The sequence below is a fragment of the Penicillium crustosum genome (genome assembly GCF_028827405.1).
Source record: "Penicillium crustosum strain IBT 35664 chromosome Unknown utg000001l_segment0_segment0, whole genome shotgun sequence".
Classification (NCBI taxonomy): Eukaryota; Fungi; Ascomycota; class Eurotiomycetes; order Eurotiales; family Aspergillaceae; genus Penicillium; species Penicillium crustosum.
This window is the reverse complement of record NW_026623122.1, coordinates 7,786,944-7,803,522: the sequence shown is the minus strand read 5'-3', so window position 1 is coordinate 7,803,522 and position 16,579 is coordinate 7,786,944. Positions and strand designations below refer to the sequence as shown.

At 47.6% G+C, this 16,579-nt stretch overlaps 6 protein-coding genes across 6 annotated transcripts; 4 read left to right on the top strand and 2 right to left on the bottom strand.

Annotated features, from left to right (window-relative positions):
- Positions 1-236: 236 nt before the first annotated feature.
- On the bottom strand, positions 237-1,283 carry N7487_002934 (arylamine N-acetyltransferase family protein; the record flags this gene model as incomplete). Its single annotated transcript, XM_056870681.1, has 2 exons — positions 237-786; positions 847-1,283. 2 exons carry the CDS (start codon positions 1,281-1,283, stop codon positions 237-239), a joined length of 987 nt encoding a protein of 328 aa, XP_056735465.1.
- A 760-nt stretch (positions 1,284-2,043) lies between these two features.
- Positions 2,044-3,911, top strand: N7487_002933 (Amino acid/polyamine transporter I; the record flags this gene model as incomplete). The annotated part of the gene is made up of 7 exons (XM_056870680.1): positions 2,044-2,151; positions 2,205-2,275; positions 2,330-2,443; positions 2,494-2,954; positions 3,008-3,031; positions 3,084-3,409; positions 3,477-3,911. The coding sequence occupies 7 exons, from the start codon at positions 2,044-2,046 to the stop codon at positions 3,909-3,911; spliced, it is 1,539 nt and encodes a 512-aa protein (XP_056735464.1).
- Positions 3,912-5,516: 1,605 nt separating this feature from the next.
- On the top strand, positions 5,517-6,698 carry N7487_002932 (uncharacterized protein; the record flags this gene model as incomplete). Its single annotated transcript, XM_056870679.1, has 3 exons — positions 5,517-5,681; positions 5,755-6,239; positions 6,311-6,698. The coding sequence occupies 3 exons, from the start codon at positions 5,517-5,519 to the stop codon at positions 6,696-6,698; spliced, it is 1,038 nt and encodes a 345-aa protein (XP_056735463.1).
- Positions 6,699-6,926: 228 nt separating this feature from the next.
- Positions 6,927-12,225, bottom strand: N7487_002931 (uncharacterized protein; the record flags this gene model as incomplete). Its single annotated transcript, XM_056870678.1, has 3 exons — positions 6,927-7,262; positions 7,297-8,096; positions 12,120-12,225. The coding sequence occupies 3 exons, from the start codon at positions 12,223-12,225 to the stop codon at positions 6,927-6,929; spliced, it is 1,242 nt and encodes a 413-aa protein (XP_056735462.1).
- Positions 12,226-12,635: 410 nt separating this feature from the next.
- On the top strand, positions 12,636-13,350 carry N7487_002930 (Glucose/ribitol dehydrogenase; the record flags this gene model as incomplete). The annotated part of the gene is made up of 2 exons (XM_056870677.1): positions 12,636-12,672; positions 13,136-13,350. The coding sequence occupies 2 exons, from the start codon at positions 12,636-12,638 to the stop codon at positions 13,348-13,350; spliced, it is 252 nt and encodes an 83-aa protein (XP_056735461.1).
- A 1,434-nt stretch (positions 13,351-14,784) lies between these two features.
- N7487_002929 (uncharacterized protein) lies at positions 14,785-16,002 on the top strand (the record flags this gene model as incomplete). Its single annotated transcript, XM_056870676.1, has 1 exon — positions 14,785-16,002. The coding sequence occupies one exon, from the start codon at positions 14,785-14,787 to the stop codon at positions 16,000-16,002; it is 1,218 nt and encodes a 405-aa protein (XP_056735460.1).
- Between the last annotated feature and the right edge of the window lie 577 nt (positions 16,003-16,579).

Below are 16,579 nucleotides of genomic sequence, written 5' to 3'. Positions count from 1 at the left end.
TGCACACGTGGCGTCACGTTCCCCGTCGGGGTGCGTAAATTGGCCCCGTACCCCTGTCAATTTCCATATCCTCCAGTGAGTTGCTCATATGAATGGAGTGTAGAGAATGATTAGTATGGTCTGATTTATTTATACGGAGTACACATAAGCTATCAATTAAATTCCTTGTCTATTGAAAATATGGACAACCGATCAGGTTATATTGATGAGGTTGCAAAGTTGTTAAATAGACAAGACTACGGAATTTCTGAGGGTGTTTGGCGGATACTTTCCTGATCTTCCTTTGAAATTGAGATGTGAAAATATTTCTCCAGAACAGCCACACGCTCCTCATCAGAGGCGAAGGATTCCAGGACCTCCGACGTGGCCCCCAAGCGGCGCTTCAGTGTATTGTCGAATAGTGTTAGGTCACCAATGACCTTTTCACCTTCATCGTCCAGAATCATCCGTATACACATCACGTGGAAAAGAAACCAGCTCTCCGGACAAGTGCTCATATAGTAGTTGATGATCGTAAAGTCTTCCGGAAGGAATTCCGTTTCAGTGAAGCAATAGGCAGGAATCCACGCTCCACCCACATTGCAGATCTCGTACTGCCAGAGGAATTGGCCAGCCCTCGTGTGCTGGGCGATAGGCCCATAAATGAGCCGTGCAGACTGCTCGCCGACATTGTGCGCCTCAAACCCATTGATTAATGGAAGTGGCTGATGTGGCCCATTCGAGCCGAAACCCACATCTATCAGGTACTTTTGTTCACCGAAAGCAACAATATTGACCATGTGGTTCCTATGTTTGATTTTTCAGTATTCCGTATGTTTCAGATATATTTTGAAGGAATGACCATACCATCCATCGTATTTTGGGCCTTTCCAGTCCTTTGAGGCTGATATGGGCTGGACCGCCTCATTTACCCGACCTCCGACCGACGTGACATTGTATCCAATAGTCCTGAGGACGGTCCCAAAAAGAGTACTATTCTCCATACAGTAGCCCCCTCGATGGGATTTGGGGTTTACTATCTTGTCAAATAGTTTCTGGGCATCAATGTCAATGTAGCGGCGGACTGCATAATGCAGATTGAGATTTTCAAAAGGCACCGCTGCCACCTGGTAGCGTTGTAAAACTTTCAAAAAGGCTAGGGCGGCCTCATTGTCGACACTTGCACCGAACTTGACCACCGGTGACTCCCGGTACTTTTGAGGGAGACCAATCCGGTTAAAGTACTGGTTCAATTGCTCCGGCGAGTAGACTGGACGTAAGGACCAGTCAATGATAGAATCCATGTTAAATCAAGGATGGAAAGGTGTCGAAAAGGTATATCAATGCTTAAAGTAGGAAGTTGAGAAGACATAAACAGATGTGAAAGCGGGGTTGTTATTTTGTCCACAAGCTTTCGACTTTGTGCATATAGATTAAAGGCGCAAATATGCACTAGGAATACTTTGTATTTACAGATTTACAGTGATTCCGTGACTACTCCGTACTTTACGGAGTACGAGTCTACCAATAATGTTTCTAATTGCGCCCCCTCCCCCAATTGGGCCTTAGAAGTGTTACATGCAGCCCCACAGCAGCGGGGCATGGTTCTGATCTGCCAATATGCTTTGAATTAATTAAGGCAACGGGATGCTGATTCGGAAATACTATAGTAAATCCATGTGGCGTAAGTAGTACACCGAAAGGACCGAGCTAGTGTATAGTGTATACGTAGGTTGAGCGTGTCAACGAATAGTGAAAATTTGTCGGTGATTCTACATACTAGCTTTTGTCTCGAGTAAAGATTGATTGCACCCGATCTACGAGCGGTCTGGATTCCGGAAAAGCGTTCCCATATTCATGAAGTGAACCTGATAAATCTGCCAAGGGCTAAGCGACATTTCCTAGTATCTATCTGGACGTCCGATAACCAGACAAGTGCTGAGCACGGTCTTTTATCCTTCAATGCTTGTTTCTTAGTTTCTTCCTCTTTCCCTATTCCGACTACTCATCCTAGGTTTGCCTTTTATAGACTACCTTTGCCGAATTTTGCAACATAACCCCAAAATGCCGTTCAAGAATGGGGAGATGGCGGTCCAGGAGTTGAGCTCCAGCAGCTACAAGAATCGCGATGCCGAAGATATGGCAAAGCAGGGCAAGAAGCAACAGTTTCAGGTATGGCTTCACCGAAGAAAAGATCTTGGGGTGGACTCAGTTAACGCAAACAGCGAAACTTTGGATTCTTGTCCATGTTGGGATTCACGACAACCATGATGTGCACTTGGGAAGCTGTGCTTTTGTGAGATTAAGTTGTCCCAACCTTCACTGGACTCAAACTAACCATATACCGTAGTGCTAATTTAACTGTAATGAACGATGGTGGTCCAGTGACACTCGTCTATGGATTCTTATTTTGCTGGTTTGGCGCTTTGGTAACTGCATCCTCGTTGGCCGAGATGGCCTCAATGTATGAAACCCGCCCAAATAATATAAGAGTCAAGGCTAAACAGGTAACAGGGCCCCTACCTCCTCCGGACAATACCACTGGGTGGCAATGTTAGCCCCAAAGGGCCAGGCAAAATTTTTGAGCTGGGTGACGGGATGGATGGCCATGATTGGATGGTGGGCCAACACTGCAGCTGGTGTCTACTTTGCGGCCACAGTCACCCAGGGCCTTGTAGTCTTGAATTACCCAAATTATGTTTTGGAGGGCTGGCAGGGAACCTTGATGATGTTCGCTGCATTGGTTATTTGCGTGGTTGTCAACTCCATTGGGGCAAAGCTACTTCCTCAGGTCGAGGGTCTGATTCTGATCTTTCATGTCGCGGGATTTTTCGCCATTCTCATTCCTCTCGTTTATCTTGCACCTCACAAAGATGCATCATTCGTTTTTGGGACCTTTGAAAACAGTTCAGGGTGGAGCAACGCAGGTCTGACCTGGTTGATTGGCTTGGCGGGCACGAACCTCCCATTCATTGGTGTGACACCCATCCTCCCGTCGATTACGACCTTTTCTAACTAATTTTTGCAGGGTATGACGGCCCCTGCCATATGGGTAAGATTAAAGTCAGTAATTGAAGGAATCGTAAGCTCACAGATCCCCACAGCCGAAGAAGTCATCAATGCTTCTATTATCGTTCCCTGGTGCATGATCGGCACAATCCTGTTAAATGGCACGCTTGGGTTCGTCATCGTCGTCGCTTTCCTATTTTGTATCGGAAATGTGGATGACGCCCTGAGCAGCGCCACCGGCTACGACTTCATCGAAGTATTCTACGCGGCCACCAAGTCCCATGCGGGAACATCTGTGATGACCGCCATTCCCATAGCATTGGTTATTTGCGCGTCGTTTGGGTTCCTGGCTTCCGCTTCGCGTCTCACCTGGGCCTTTGCCAGAGACAAGGGATTGCCATTCTCGAATTTCCTTGCTCACGTAAGGCTGATTATCACCTTCTTTGCCTCTGTAGAGAGGTGTGACTAATTTTATTCCATGCATATAGGTCAGCTCCGGGTCCGCCATCCCTCTCCGCGCTGTCGGCCTCTGCGCATGCATTACCGGCTGTATCTGCATCATTAACGTTGGATCAACGGCAGCATTCAACGCCATCATCTCGCTGACCACCGCGGGTTTGTTCGGTTCCTATGAAATCGCCATTGTGCTCATTCTCATGAAGAAGATCAGAGGAGATCCAATTCCATATGGCCCCTGGAAGCTCGGCAAATTCAGCATTATTATCAATATTGCCTCAATTTGTTTCTTAACAATTGCTATCTTCTTCTCCTTCTTTCCTGCCGAGATGCCGGTCACACTGGCGAACATGAACTGGTCAATTGTAGTTTTCACTGGCGAGTTCCTTATTGGGCTCGTATGGTATTTGATCAGTGGGAGAAAGGCCTATAATGGCCCGGTCATTGAGTTTGATGTCAACCGTTGATAACAGATTTAGGGGGTACAGGCGGGCAAACACTTCCCTGCGGGTGCCCAGGTGGGTGCATCACAAATGTACTATTACATAATTACACTCAAACGTTGGGCACAGTTAGCGAATGATACCACCAAGCCGGACTTTAATATTTTCCTGGTCGTTCGGCGTCAGGGTGATAATATGCCCTTGTATTGTAGCGCTCCGATAGAACAACGCAATGACCCGCCTCGTCCTGACGAGCAACTCCCACAGTCTGGATGGTGAAGCTTTCCCTGGTAATCAGCATCCTAATGCAAATGTCAGCACGCCAAACTTGATGACGACGTAGCGCTTCTACCTATGCCCACGATCGCGATTGGTTCACATTGGCGTGCATGGGACAATGCTGGGTGCCCCATTCTAGTGCATAATGGTGGTGTTTGAACCAGCAGTGTCTTGTCGGAATCCAGGTGGTTATGTTAGGGGGGAGCCTCTTATGCCATTGTCTTCAAGTTATGTTATTTAACATGTATGCATTTAAGAGCCCCATTATAATTAGCGTAGAGCAATGGGCATATGACTAAAAATATAATATTCTAACTACCGAAAAAAAAACACCGCAATATTTCAATTAGTTAATCGTGATACCTTGCCCAGCCCTGGAGGTGGAAAGCACCTACCTAAGCACCCGTGGATCCCAGGGCCGGCCCGCAAGAGACGGGTGCACGGGGGGGCCCGGCCCGGCCCCCCTGAGCTTACGCCCCACAAGATTACTCCGTATGGAGTACGGCCTATAGCGGACCTATATTAATATATATAGTACGTGCCTTAATCCAGCGCAATAACTTTCTACCGAAACAAAATTCCGACGGTCACTACATAATGAAAAAAAAGGCTATAGATATACAACCTGGGATTTCTCCCGTGGTAAAGGTGGTAAGTTTTTGCCAGGCAGCATTTGTCAATCACAATCGCAATCAACTCTCCCATAGCGGCCATAGGCCTCGATCACCGGCGTGTCGCGAGGTGTGATATCTGCGCTTGATGCAGTAAGTGAATAGGCCAAGACATACTCGCGCAGGCATGTGGATCGCGCCGTTCTATCCAATTGGGCGGGCGACGTTCCTTAGTTTGCTAGCGCAAAACCGAGACCAATGGATGTAACATTAAATAGTGGATGTTCCCAGCCCCCCAAAATACTCCGTAGACTAAGCCAGCCCAGTCCATCAGCCGTGTGGGTTTCACAGATAGTGGCATGTCCCTAGTCATGTTGTATGTTAAGCTTTTTTGCCCCTTGTTCCGTCGTTTATGTTGGAAACTAATGCGTATTAAAATAAGACACCTGAAAAGACTCGACAAGGCCGCAAATGCCGTCGACTCTTGTTTGAACGGATGCACAGATCAATATGGTCCTACATACTCCGCAGGGATTGTGTTTGTATTTGTCTTAATTATGTACAGACCTGCATCTCAGGCCAAATTGCTCGTGAGTAATTATCCTTACATTAACTCCTTCATTGCCTTACTGTTTATTGCCTTACTGTTTCCGCCTCTCCTTTCTTCTCAGGTTCGTACGCCCCCCATCCATGTATGATTAGGCCAAGTTCGCTTCAGGACCGAGAGAGCGGTCGTAACATGTCCTCCGCAGAGTCTGATGGCAACCGACAGTCGGGGCTCATTGCCCTTTGTGTCTTGATGCTCATATTAGCTGTGGTGTCGATCGCCCTCCGTTGTTGGTCTATCTGGGGCTCGCCCAATCGAAAGTTTGGCTACGATGATGCATTTGCCATCCTAACATTGGTACGTGCTGGTCCCTATAGGGGCTCTCCTCGCCTTGGTGCCGAGCATTGTGAGGTAACCCTGTGTCTTATAGCCCTTCATTATCGCCGAATTCGCCCTTGCATTCTACTGGATCTCTCTGGGGTTGGGTCGTCATTCAGCCACATTACCCATCAGCAATCAACTCGCGGGCCCTAAGCTTATTTTTGCCGCCGCCTACTTATACGATTTATGCATTACATTGCCCAAACTATCGGTGCTTTGCTTCTACTATCGAGTGCTGAGACGGGGAGCCACCTGGGTCATCCCTACGCTGTGGGCGGTCGGTGCCCTCTGTGTTTGCTGGCTGATCGGGTCCGGGTTGTTGACCACCTTCCAGTGTACGCCCATTAATGCCGCCTGGCAGGCTGTTCCCGGCGCCAGATGCTTCACGCAGTGGAAATTCTTTACCGGGACTGCTGCCCCCAGTGCAATACTGGATTTGATTATCCTGTTGATCCCGCTGCCACTTCTCTGGTCGTTGCACATGTCCAAGGCGAAGAAGGCTATGCTAATTGGCCTCTTTATTTGCGGTTACTCGTAAGTTCCCCAACCACATTAGGTGCTGTCTAACTATCACGAACTTGCTAACCAGGATTGGCACACGTCAGAGTGGTCATCTTGTCCATTGGTCGTCTTATTACTCTCCTGATGGGCGGTTCTGCCTTGGAAGAGGATCTGACATGGAGCACCATCCGATATATCTGTTGGGTGCAGTGTGAAGGCCCGATTTCTCTCATGTCCGTATGCCTGCCTAATATTATGGAACTAGCACGCCGCCTGCGAAACAAAAATAAGCAGCCCACTACCAGCGCATTGTCATTATCTAGGAGCAAGCAAACTGCATCGGAGTTGTTGAGTGGCAACCGATCGTTTCATCCCTTCGAGGAAGATAGAGAGGCCGCCCCGATGGACCAATACTCAGGGAATCCGAACAGAAACCACATTAAAAGTACAATCGAAGCAACGCGACCTGTCTCGGAGCGGGATATTGCCTGACAGATTGCAGGCGCATGTTTCGCTCGGTTCTGCTTTTATTCTTGGCTGCGTGTCTACCTTCTCATAAATATATAGGCATACTGGACTAAAAGCAAACAAAAAGCAAACTAATATATTAAAGCACTCGAAATTTCCACGAGGCTCAAAGCGGATTACATGAGTTAAAGAAAATCTGGAGTGCAAGCCCTAAAGTCATATTCTCAACGACTCTTTAAATCCGACAGTTCTCTACTCCGCCACCCCTAATTGCTTCAAAAGTTCCACTTGGATGTCTTGTAAAAATTCTGCCATCTGCTCCGGAGTGTGGAAAGCCTCGTTATACACTAACCGCAGTGTCAATTGATCACGGAATGTCCACACAAAAACCACTCCTTGGCGCGAAATTATTTCCACACCCACCCCAGCATGCGTGATGCTAAACCCGCGCTCCGGGGTTCCATATTCACGCTCGAGATATTTCTCCATGATTCCCATGCTGCTGATATCGATATCGCTGGGTGGCTCTGTCGGGGCCGGCAAATTCTTTATCATCTCGACCAAAGTGGACGCATACTCCCGGTGCGCCTGGAGATACTCACTGCTAATTCCCTTCTCATACTCTGCCTGATACATGCGGGCATTCTCCTCCCAGGTGCCGGAGGCCCTCGACCCGTGCCAACCAGCCAGACGTGTATAACCCAGCTGCTGCCGCGGGGGTCGAGTAAGGTTCGGGCAGATACGGTCGCAACGACTGTTTGATGGTGCTAGTGTAGTGGCGGCCCTGGTGCTCGGCGATCGCGTGCCGGAAGTTGACCACAGCCAGACTGGCATGGACGGCGGCTGTGACCCCGACGCCAAGTGCCTTCGCCGCGGATACAGCGGCGGATGTGGTAGCGGGCGAGAACATAAGCTCGGCGGCCCGCGTTCCGGAGGGCATGCTGGAGGTATCATCGTTATACGGCACCCCGAGGGCACCCGCCGCCAGGGCAAAGGTGCCGACTGCCCCGTGAGCGACAGCCTTCTGCTCCTCGGTCGCGATAAGTGGCATGTTACCGGCTTCTTCGACTGGTGGCACTAGCCGCGTAATCTCCGATCCCCATCGGAAGGAATCAAAGGGGTCTGGCAGCTTTCCTGAGAGGAGTGTGCCGGCGTGCGAGACCATCAAGTCCACCAGCTGGCCGAGGAGAAACAGCCCACCGACTCCATCCATGCGCCAGTGTGCAGTGTGTAGGAGCAGCTCATTTGATTGGGTGACATAGTACAGCCGGGCGTCGGGTGCTGGTGCGATGGTGGAAATGACCTCGTCGGCGGACTGGGCATCGCTCTCCACGGTAAAGGTCTGAGAGGCCCATTCGCTAAGACTATCGGCAGAGTCAGGAACTGTGTAGACGACGTTGGAGTTGGAGTCCGGATGCGCAGCTAGACTGGGGTGTTGGAAGCGCAGATGCAACCAACTGTAGCGGATGAGGGTTGGTAGAATGTCGGGTGGGCCCGACTAGGCTTCCGCAGAACCCAACCGGACCCGGACCCAACCCGGACCCAACCCGGGTTTGGGTTGGGTCCGGGTCCAAAATCTCAACCCAGCGCTGGGTTCTGGGTTACTACCCTCAACCCGGACCCATACTGGGGCCCCAATTGGGTTACAAATAAGACAAATATACCAAGGAATCCTCACTGCATAATTTATACAATCTCTTATTGTAATTTTGGGTATTTCTCTTGCATCTTATCTATATCAAGAGTATGTAGATTTAGGGTAGGAAGATAATATTTTAGCTAACTAGTGATACTGGAAATTATCATCATCTCGCTGTTTACGCTTCCGTCCTGATAATCGGAGCTGCGTACCATTATCCGGTAGCTTAGGCTCAATCATATCATCTTCAATATCCTCTATCGCCTTATTCTCCTTATCCCCTTTATCTAGCTCTTCAGTATCACTAATTGGGTCTACTTCAACCCCATCGGGTCTCTCATCCTTCTCTTCCTTCGCCACTTCAATTTCGTCTTGTGTAAAAAACTCTTCAAGTCGCTTAGCCTCTTGCTCCTCAAGATCGAATCTTGAAGTACAAAGGAACATCATAAGCTCTTGGATTGTTTCGGACTTCATTCTTCCCCGGCGGTAATGACAGATATCTCGAGCGGTATTAAATAGTCGTTCAACACCAGCGCCTGTTGCTGGTATTGAGAGAATATCCCTTGCAAGAGCTGCAATAGCTGGAAAGCGGTGTTGATTCTCTCTCCAGAAACCAAGAGGCGCAATTTCAATCGTATCTATTAACTAGTTAGTAAAATATTAATATTATTTAGGGTTAACATACCACTATCGAGATATTGTGTTATCTCATCTGTGACTCCCGACAGCTGTCTTCTATTACTATTCAACATCTTATCAAGCTTCGAACTTGGTCGAGGTTGATTATAAGAAGGTTGCGAGTCTTGTATATGAGAAAGCCGATCTTGATATGGTACGAGAGCTTTTTGGAATGCCTGGCGATATTTATCGCGCCACTCTTGATCCCAGTCATCAGTTTGAAAGAATTGAAACTTATTCACAGGCGCAAGCATGGTACATATCGCAAAGATATACCCTCGGATATGATCAGTCTGAGAGTAATATTCGTCAAGCTTTAGTCGACTAGCTTCGAGCGCATCAAGCATCTGTTTCTTCCATAGAACACGCTTCCGTCTGAGCTGCTTCATTGACTGTTCAAGATGCTCAAAAAGCCGGTTGTATATCTTAAAAGTATAATGTGCAGTAATATCCCGAGTCTTTGAGAGTTGTAGAGTATAATCAAAGAATGGCTCCGTGATACAAAGAAGATAGTCAATTTGACGCCACTCTTCGGTATCTGGTAGCAGATCAAGACGAGCATACTCTTCACAAAAAGGGCCAAAAACAGACCGTAGTCTCTTCGCGCGGCGAAGCATTAGGAATGTTGAATTCCACCGGGTCTTCACATCTTGGATTGGGGCAATCTTGACTTTTTGGGGCTGGAGATTGTAAAAACTCTCCCGGCGCTGGGGACTAGCGTTCACATATATTGCAAGGTAACGAATCTTATTCAGCGTAGAAGAAATCCCTCGCTGCTGTTGTTGTGCATTCTGCTGGGCCATTTTAGACTGTTGATCAGTCCACTTTGTCTCTGTAGTCTCATTTTCTGGAACTGCCTTGATGTGTCCAAGAAGCTGGTTCAGGCTAAGTTGGATAACATGGGCAAGACAAGGAATTCGAATAACAATAACACCATCCGGTAAAACCTGTTGAAGGGATTCCATAAGAGTTTTGTTGTTTGATGCATTGTCTGTTGTCAGCCCAAACACCCTATCTTCGATTCCATGTTCTGTGAGGGTCTCTATCAGCGCACTACTTAGGTTTGCACCAGTATGCGCCCCATAAATAGGCTTGAAGTCTAGTAGCACCTCTCGATATACCCAGTCGCTATCAATGAAATAGCCAGTGATTGCCATAAACGCCTGTGAGAAGGGAGAGGTCCAGCAATCAAGGGCAATAGATATCTTTGAGTGAGATGGAAGCATCTGAAGCACACTCTGTTGCCGACTCTTAACTGTGCTTGATAGCCGACGACGAATTGTATCAGCAGAGGGGATAAACGGGGTGGATAGAGAGGTGCGAGCCATTTGAATTAGGCTCTGAAACGTTGGGTGCTCGATAAGTTGAAATGGGAGTCGATTAAGAGATAAGAAGGATAAAATCTCTTCCTCCCAGGCCTCTTGTGAGAAAGGAGCCTCGGTCGGAGTATCATCCTAAAAAAATTTAGTAAGGAGAATAAAAGATTAAGTTATAATAGAACATACAGCTTTGCTGAGGAATCTTGTGATCTCTAGCTTTGATCCACCCTTAGCCTTTCGACACCCTGCGCTCTTGATATGTTTTGACATTGTTGATGTGCCATGATATTGTGCTTTCCGGTCGCCCGTTGGATGAGGATGGATAGTGTAAGGATGCTCAAGAATCTGGCCGCAATTCTTACACATAACCTTTGGTGCCCCATCGATACTATTTGCAACCTGGTTAAACCTACCCCAAACATCAGACTGGTGGTTTGAGTCCCAATGGATCTTGCTCTTCCTTCCAAAATCAGTCTGTAACCACCAGTCGACCCATTCGGTATGAGTCATTTTGTCATAAAGAACAAATGCCTTTCTCCGATCGGGACCAACACGTAGAAGTGAGGTAGGAGGTATAAGGGGAATAATCGGACGAAGGAATTCGGAGTCAATAGAGTCGAGATCGAACGTCTGCTGGCTAGTGGATGGTTCAGGGGTACCAAGTCGGTTTGAAGGGGTAAGATAACCAAGATTGTCTATATCTCCATCATAAATCGAGGATGTCAAATTAGATTGCTGGCTCTGGGACATAATAGGCGAAATAAATAAATGATCAATTACGAGGGGAAGAATAAGAGAAGGGATTTACTTACAAAGGGCAGAAGACGTATTACCCTAGCTGTGAATAGAGAGCTGAACGATCAAGTCGTCGTTTATCAAAAGTACCTACTTCACTAGCATTTAATTGGTATATATTATAGGTTTAAGTGGGTTAGAGCCAGCATAACCCAGCAAAACCCAGCCAAAACCCAGCCAAACCCAGCAAAACCCAGCAAAACCCAGCAAAACCCAGCAAAACCCAGCAAAACCCAGCAAAACCCAGCAATTATAACGGGCTAATGCCGGTACTAAGGCTCAGGCTCTACCCGCGCTTACTGCTAGATCCCCTCAGCCAGAGTTTCTAACCGCGGTCAGAAACTAGGAGTATTAGTACTCGGGCTCTACCCGCGCTCACTGTAAGATCCCCTCAGCTAGAGTTTCTGACCGCGGTTAGAAAGTATAGTAGAATAAGGCTTTAATCGTATAATTAATTTTCTGACCGCGGTCAGAGATAGTAGTAGTCGAAAGGAGATCTCAACGTGTAAGGATAGAGTGACTACTTTACACTGTATTCAAAATATATTTCTACAACTTCAACCATGTCAGCAAACCTAAATTATCAAATACCACTACAACCATGATTATCTTTAATTTTTATTGGTAATAAACTAATATCTGGCCAATATAAAATGATATAAGTGTCTATTTAGTTTAGTCATATAAAGTTGATGTCGAATAAGTGAGTTCATATGGGTTCGATCTAAAACACAAAAAAATACGAAGATTACATGTTGATTATTTAGCAACTTTATGAACGCCAAGAGTTTGTTTTTATGCAAAGTTGGGTTTTACTGGGGCCCCATTGGGGGCCCAGCGCTGGGTCCGGGTTGGGTCCGGGTTCGCTGACTTCGACCCGGACCCAGGCTGGGTCCGGGTCCGGGTCCGATATCTCGACCCAAACCCGGGTTGTGCGATAGACTAGGCCCGACACGGCCGCAAACGCCCCACGAGGACTGATGGTGGCCGTGTAGTTGATGGCCCAGTGTTCACGACCGAGCGGGTGACCGGGATCACTGACCAGCTTGATAAACACCTCGTTGGGGCCAAGGGACCGGGTGAAGGTGTTCGGCGAGTGCTCGGTTGACGTCCACGGCATGTTGAGGCGGGGCGGTTGCTGGGTGATTGATGCAGGACCCCGCGTTGGTCGTCGCAGCGGATTAAATAGAAATGCGACAAAAATCAATTGGCGCTAGGCACCGAGTCGAATCTCCCCTTTAGCCAAAATGCTCGGATGGCGGACCAGGGTGGAGATCCATCTCCGAGAATTAATATCATCGTTGGATTAGCGTGATGACCGAAAGACAATTGTGGACGGGTGATCACCTGCCATACAAAGGCTGACAGATTGGACCGAGCTCACCCGGGGATAGAGAGCTTAGTCGTTTCATCGGTGGATCATCGATTTAAGGAGAGCAGCGACCGGCCACTGCCGCCAGTGCGGGCCCTCAGGCGTTCGCCGAGTCCGTCCGAGCTCCCGAGACATCTGACCTTACAGTATTCAGCAGGATGGCTGGTCGACCTATGTATCTCGGTCCTGGCCTTGGTAAGAGTGGCAACAACATCCTGGACTCCTAATCCCAAATACTAAGCTCACTAATCTATGAGTAGTATTGACTCCTTTGTGCACGGAGTATGTATTCAAGAGCCACCCAATACCGTACATGACAGACATTCTCCCGCTACTTAAAGGTGTTAGCTAGGACGCGACAGCCTGCATGCACAAAGAATACTGAAATCGACCCCAACCACAGAGGTTGTTGACAGAATCGGCCATCTATAGCCCCGATGCAGGTTGAAGGTGTCTTACTGGTCCTTGGTGCTGGTATACTGTCCACTTCGCCCCCTTTCTGATTTTCCTCTGCCTCACCGATCCCAACGTCAGCCCCCTAGCCCATTGTTTGCACCAGTCACTGATCAAACTAATAGGTGGATTAACTGAACTACAGGAAGTGGCATTGGCTGAGCGGTTGCCTATGCACTTGTCGCGCAAGGTCTCACCACTCTAGTCTGCGCTGACATCAATCTCTTCCAAGCCCAAGAACCTGCCACGTCAAGCTACGCAGTCGTATGGCGAGACCGAGAGGCCTGTAGGGCAGCCGCCTACCACGTCGACGTCCGTGAGGAGGGCGCAGGTGCAAGCGTTGATAGCGAGAGTCAAGGACCGGTATGGCCGCATCGCTATCTGTGTAACTACAGCCGGGGTAAGCCAGTCAAGTCGTGATTTCCTTTCCGGTTCTCATATATATGAATCAAGACTCCGTTCTTCTTTCTCCCTCTACTAGCAGCCACAACAAGTATCAATTTAACCTGTGGGTACTTCATTCAGGAGATCGTCCGATCCCTCGAAAACGCATTCTTCGGGATCAACAACCTCGAAGCCACCTCCATGGACGCCCAGCGAAGGAAACTCCTCAAAGTGCGCTATGAGGCATTCGAGAATGCCGTTGTGCCTTTGGAAACGATTCAGGGCTCTGACACCAGTGTTTATGTCGGCAACTTCACAAAGGCACATTTAGAGCTCCGCAAAGCCCATAAAACCCATAGCCCAGCCAAACACGCAAATGGGCTGGGCTTTAAGCCCTACCTTCGGGCCCACCGGTGGGCTATGGGCCTAATGAGAAGCCGATTGCGAGTTAATGGGCCCCTAGATGGGTCCCAAACAGTACAAATATGCCGAGAATTTAGAGGTTGAACCCCCTTTTAGGGGCTTTTAGATTACCCTTCGTTTTACCCCCGTCCCTAAACCTCATACTAAAGGTAATATTTTATTACTAGTTATCTCTTGATATCGCTTTTAAAAACGCGAGAAAACGCGTTATTTAGATAACCTATAAATTACAGAAGTTCGTTTAGAAAGTAGTAGTACTCCTATACTAATCCCATAACCGGGTCGTCGAACTGCGGCCACCGCCTTCGCGGTGTCCCGGTGTCCGCAGTTCGACGACCCGGTTACTATATCTTGCCAAAACTTTAATATTAACTAACCCTTTTCGCGACGCGACCTCTACCGGTCGGATTTTATTTAAATCTAAAACATATACTTATATAGCTACTATGATCCTAAATTCTAAATTTTAAAATTATATACCTAGTGGAAGGTCATAATACAACGATTACAGAGGCCGCCTAGGATGAGCTGTGGGTTGGGTTGGAACACTAGGCACATTCTAACTTGATTCCCAAGCGCGCCGACCAACCGAATCACCATATAAATGAAAACTGTATATCGCAAGGTAATTGCGGTCCTCTACGGGGAAAATCCGCATATTGTTTTGAATATGTCTCATACTGTAACTTATTTCCAATTCGTCCGTCTCAGTGGATGAATGTGGAACTGGCAGATTGACCAAAGGTACTTACATACGTCTATGTATGGTATGATAGTATGATGAATTAATAATAGCTGCTTATCAGGAGAACCCTGAGATGTCAATCTGGTCTCGAGGTCCAGGGGTCTAAATTGGCGTTGACTCATTGTTGCTCACATCTAATCACCGCGTGATTGGTCAATACGCCCCTCTAAAAACTTTCCGAGGTTCATCTATGGATACATCTATCTATAAAAGAGAGTATCACGCTGTGTGAAATCAAAATTCGCGACATGCTTGCATCCAATATATCCTCAATTACTTCTACCTCGAGTTCAATTTCGGCAATGGAATACCTTGTACCTACCGGGATGCACATCATCCCCTCTGGCCTTCTCGATCTACGCCCAGATGCCGACATAGACTTTGACCTTCTACACCCCAAGCCAGTAAGGGGCGTCAAAAACATATGGTTCTTCTGGCACTCAGGCTACGCCAACATGCACCCATACACACAGCGCACAGTTCGTGCATGGCACCGCCGATTCACCATGCAAGGGTGGACTGTGCGAATCATCGACCGGCAACCAGGGTCAAAAAGCAATATCGCTGAGTTCTTAGATGTCACCGATCCAGCACTTTTCCCACGAGCCTTTACAGATGAGACTCTCACTGGCCCTTATGCGCTACAACACACCTCGGACCTTGTTCGTTGGCCGCTGCTCCTACGATATGGGGGTGTCTATGCGGATGTGGGTATGATGCAAATTGGCGATCTGGATACGTTATGGACTTCGACAATTGAAAACCCTGACTCTCCATACGAGGTTCTATCTTACACACCAAGTGGTGAGGATCATTACAGTTTATGCAATTATTTCCTCGCCGCATTGCCCAATAACGCACTCTTCACTCGTTGCCATCGTCTACTTGTCGCCCTTTGGGGCGCAGATGGTGGTAAAACAAGCACCGATGGCATGCATGCTAGCCCCCTCCTCCAAGGCGTTCCTTTGATGGGTGGTGAATTTACAATTACCGAAGATGATGGGACTTTCATCGGCCCTGCGGAGGTCAGCCGGCTTTTAACCGACTATATCATCCAAGGCCAGGTGGCTACTGCAGTCATGGGGTTGGTCGATACCGAAGATAATTGGGACGGTCCAGCCTATTGCATGCAGCATTTCTATGCGATTGAGTTCATGGAAGGGTCGCAGCTCATTAATGAGCTAACTGCCTGGAATGGACAGGAAGCATTTGATTTGTTATCACTTCCCATACCCAAAGAAGGAGTAGAAGAGTCAGAGAAACAAAAAAAGGCTTGTGAGGTTGTTGTGGCCTGTCTGTCGCGCAGCTTTGGCTTCAAGCTTGCTCACGGGCTCATTCTGCGGGTTAACAAGGTCACTCTCGGCTCACTCTGGCGGGACAACCCGGGCTCGGATATCATACCTGGTACCTATGCGAGTTGGCTTCGTCACGGGATTGCCTACTGGAATCAAAATGAAGTGCCTAGACGAGTGACGCTCTCGTTGATCCCTCCCACCAAGGTTGGGAGATTACTCGTGTGAAGATCAATTGAACAGTAACATACCAAATGCCGTGTCTTAGAGTGTCCACACTGTAATGAACTATAGAAGTGATATCTTATCTATACGCATAGATTCCTTTTTCCATATCGGAGGCATCGCTGTAAGACGCAAGATACTCGGCTCACGGCTCAACTCACTAATTTTGATTTATTCCCACACTTAATACACCTTATTCACTTGACATTTAGAAACCCGTAGTACAGGGCTTATAACGCTATATTGTCTAGATTTATCATATATACTATATATCAATAGATCCAAACTGAAAATTTATGATTGGGGATTAGCAGCGGAAGGTAGGGCCGAATATTTGAGGCGAAGACTAGATTAAAAAGAAAATAAATTGATAATCATAGGGTCAATCATACCTGCCCTCAGACTGTGATATACCGTATCTGCTAGTTGTTGTGATGGAACTACCAACAGTTCGCGTAAAAGGTATATTAAATTCATATTCTTCAAAGGGAATCGAATCCCTAGGACGCACTAACTATACATGCCACTAGTAATGTCGTTGTGTATCATATTATTTTTCATATTGTGATTATGTTGAAAT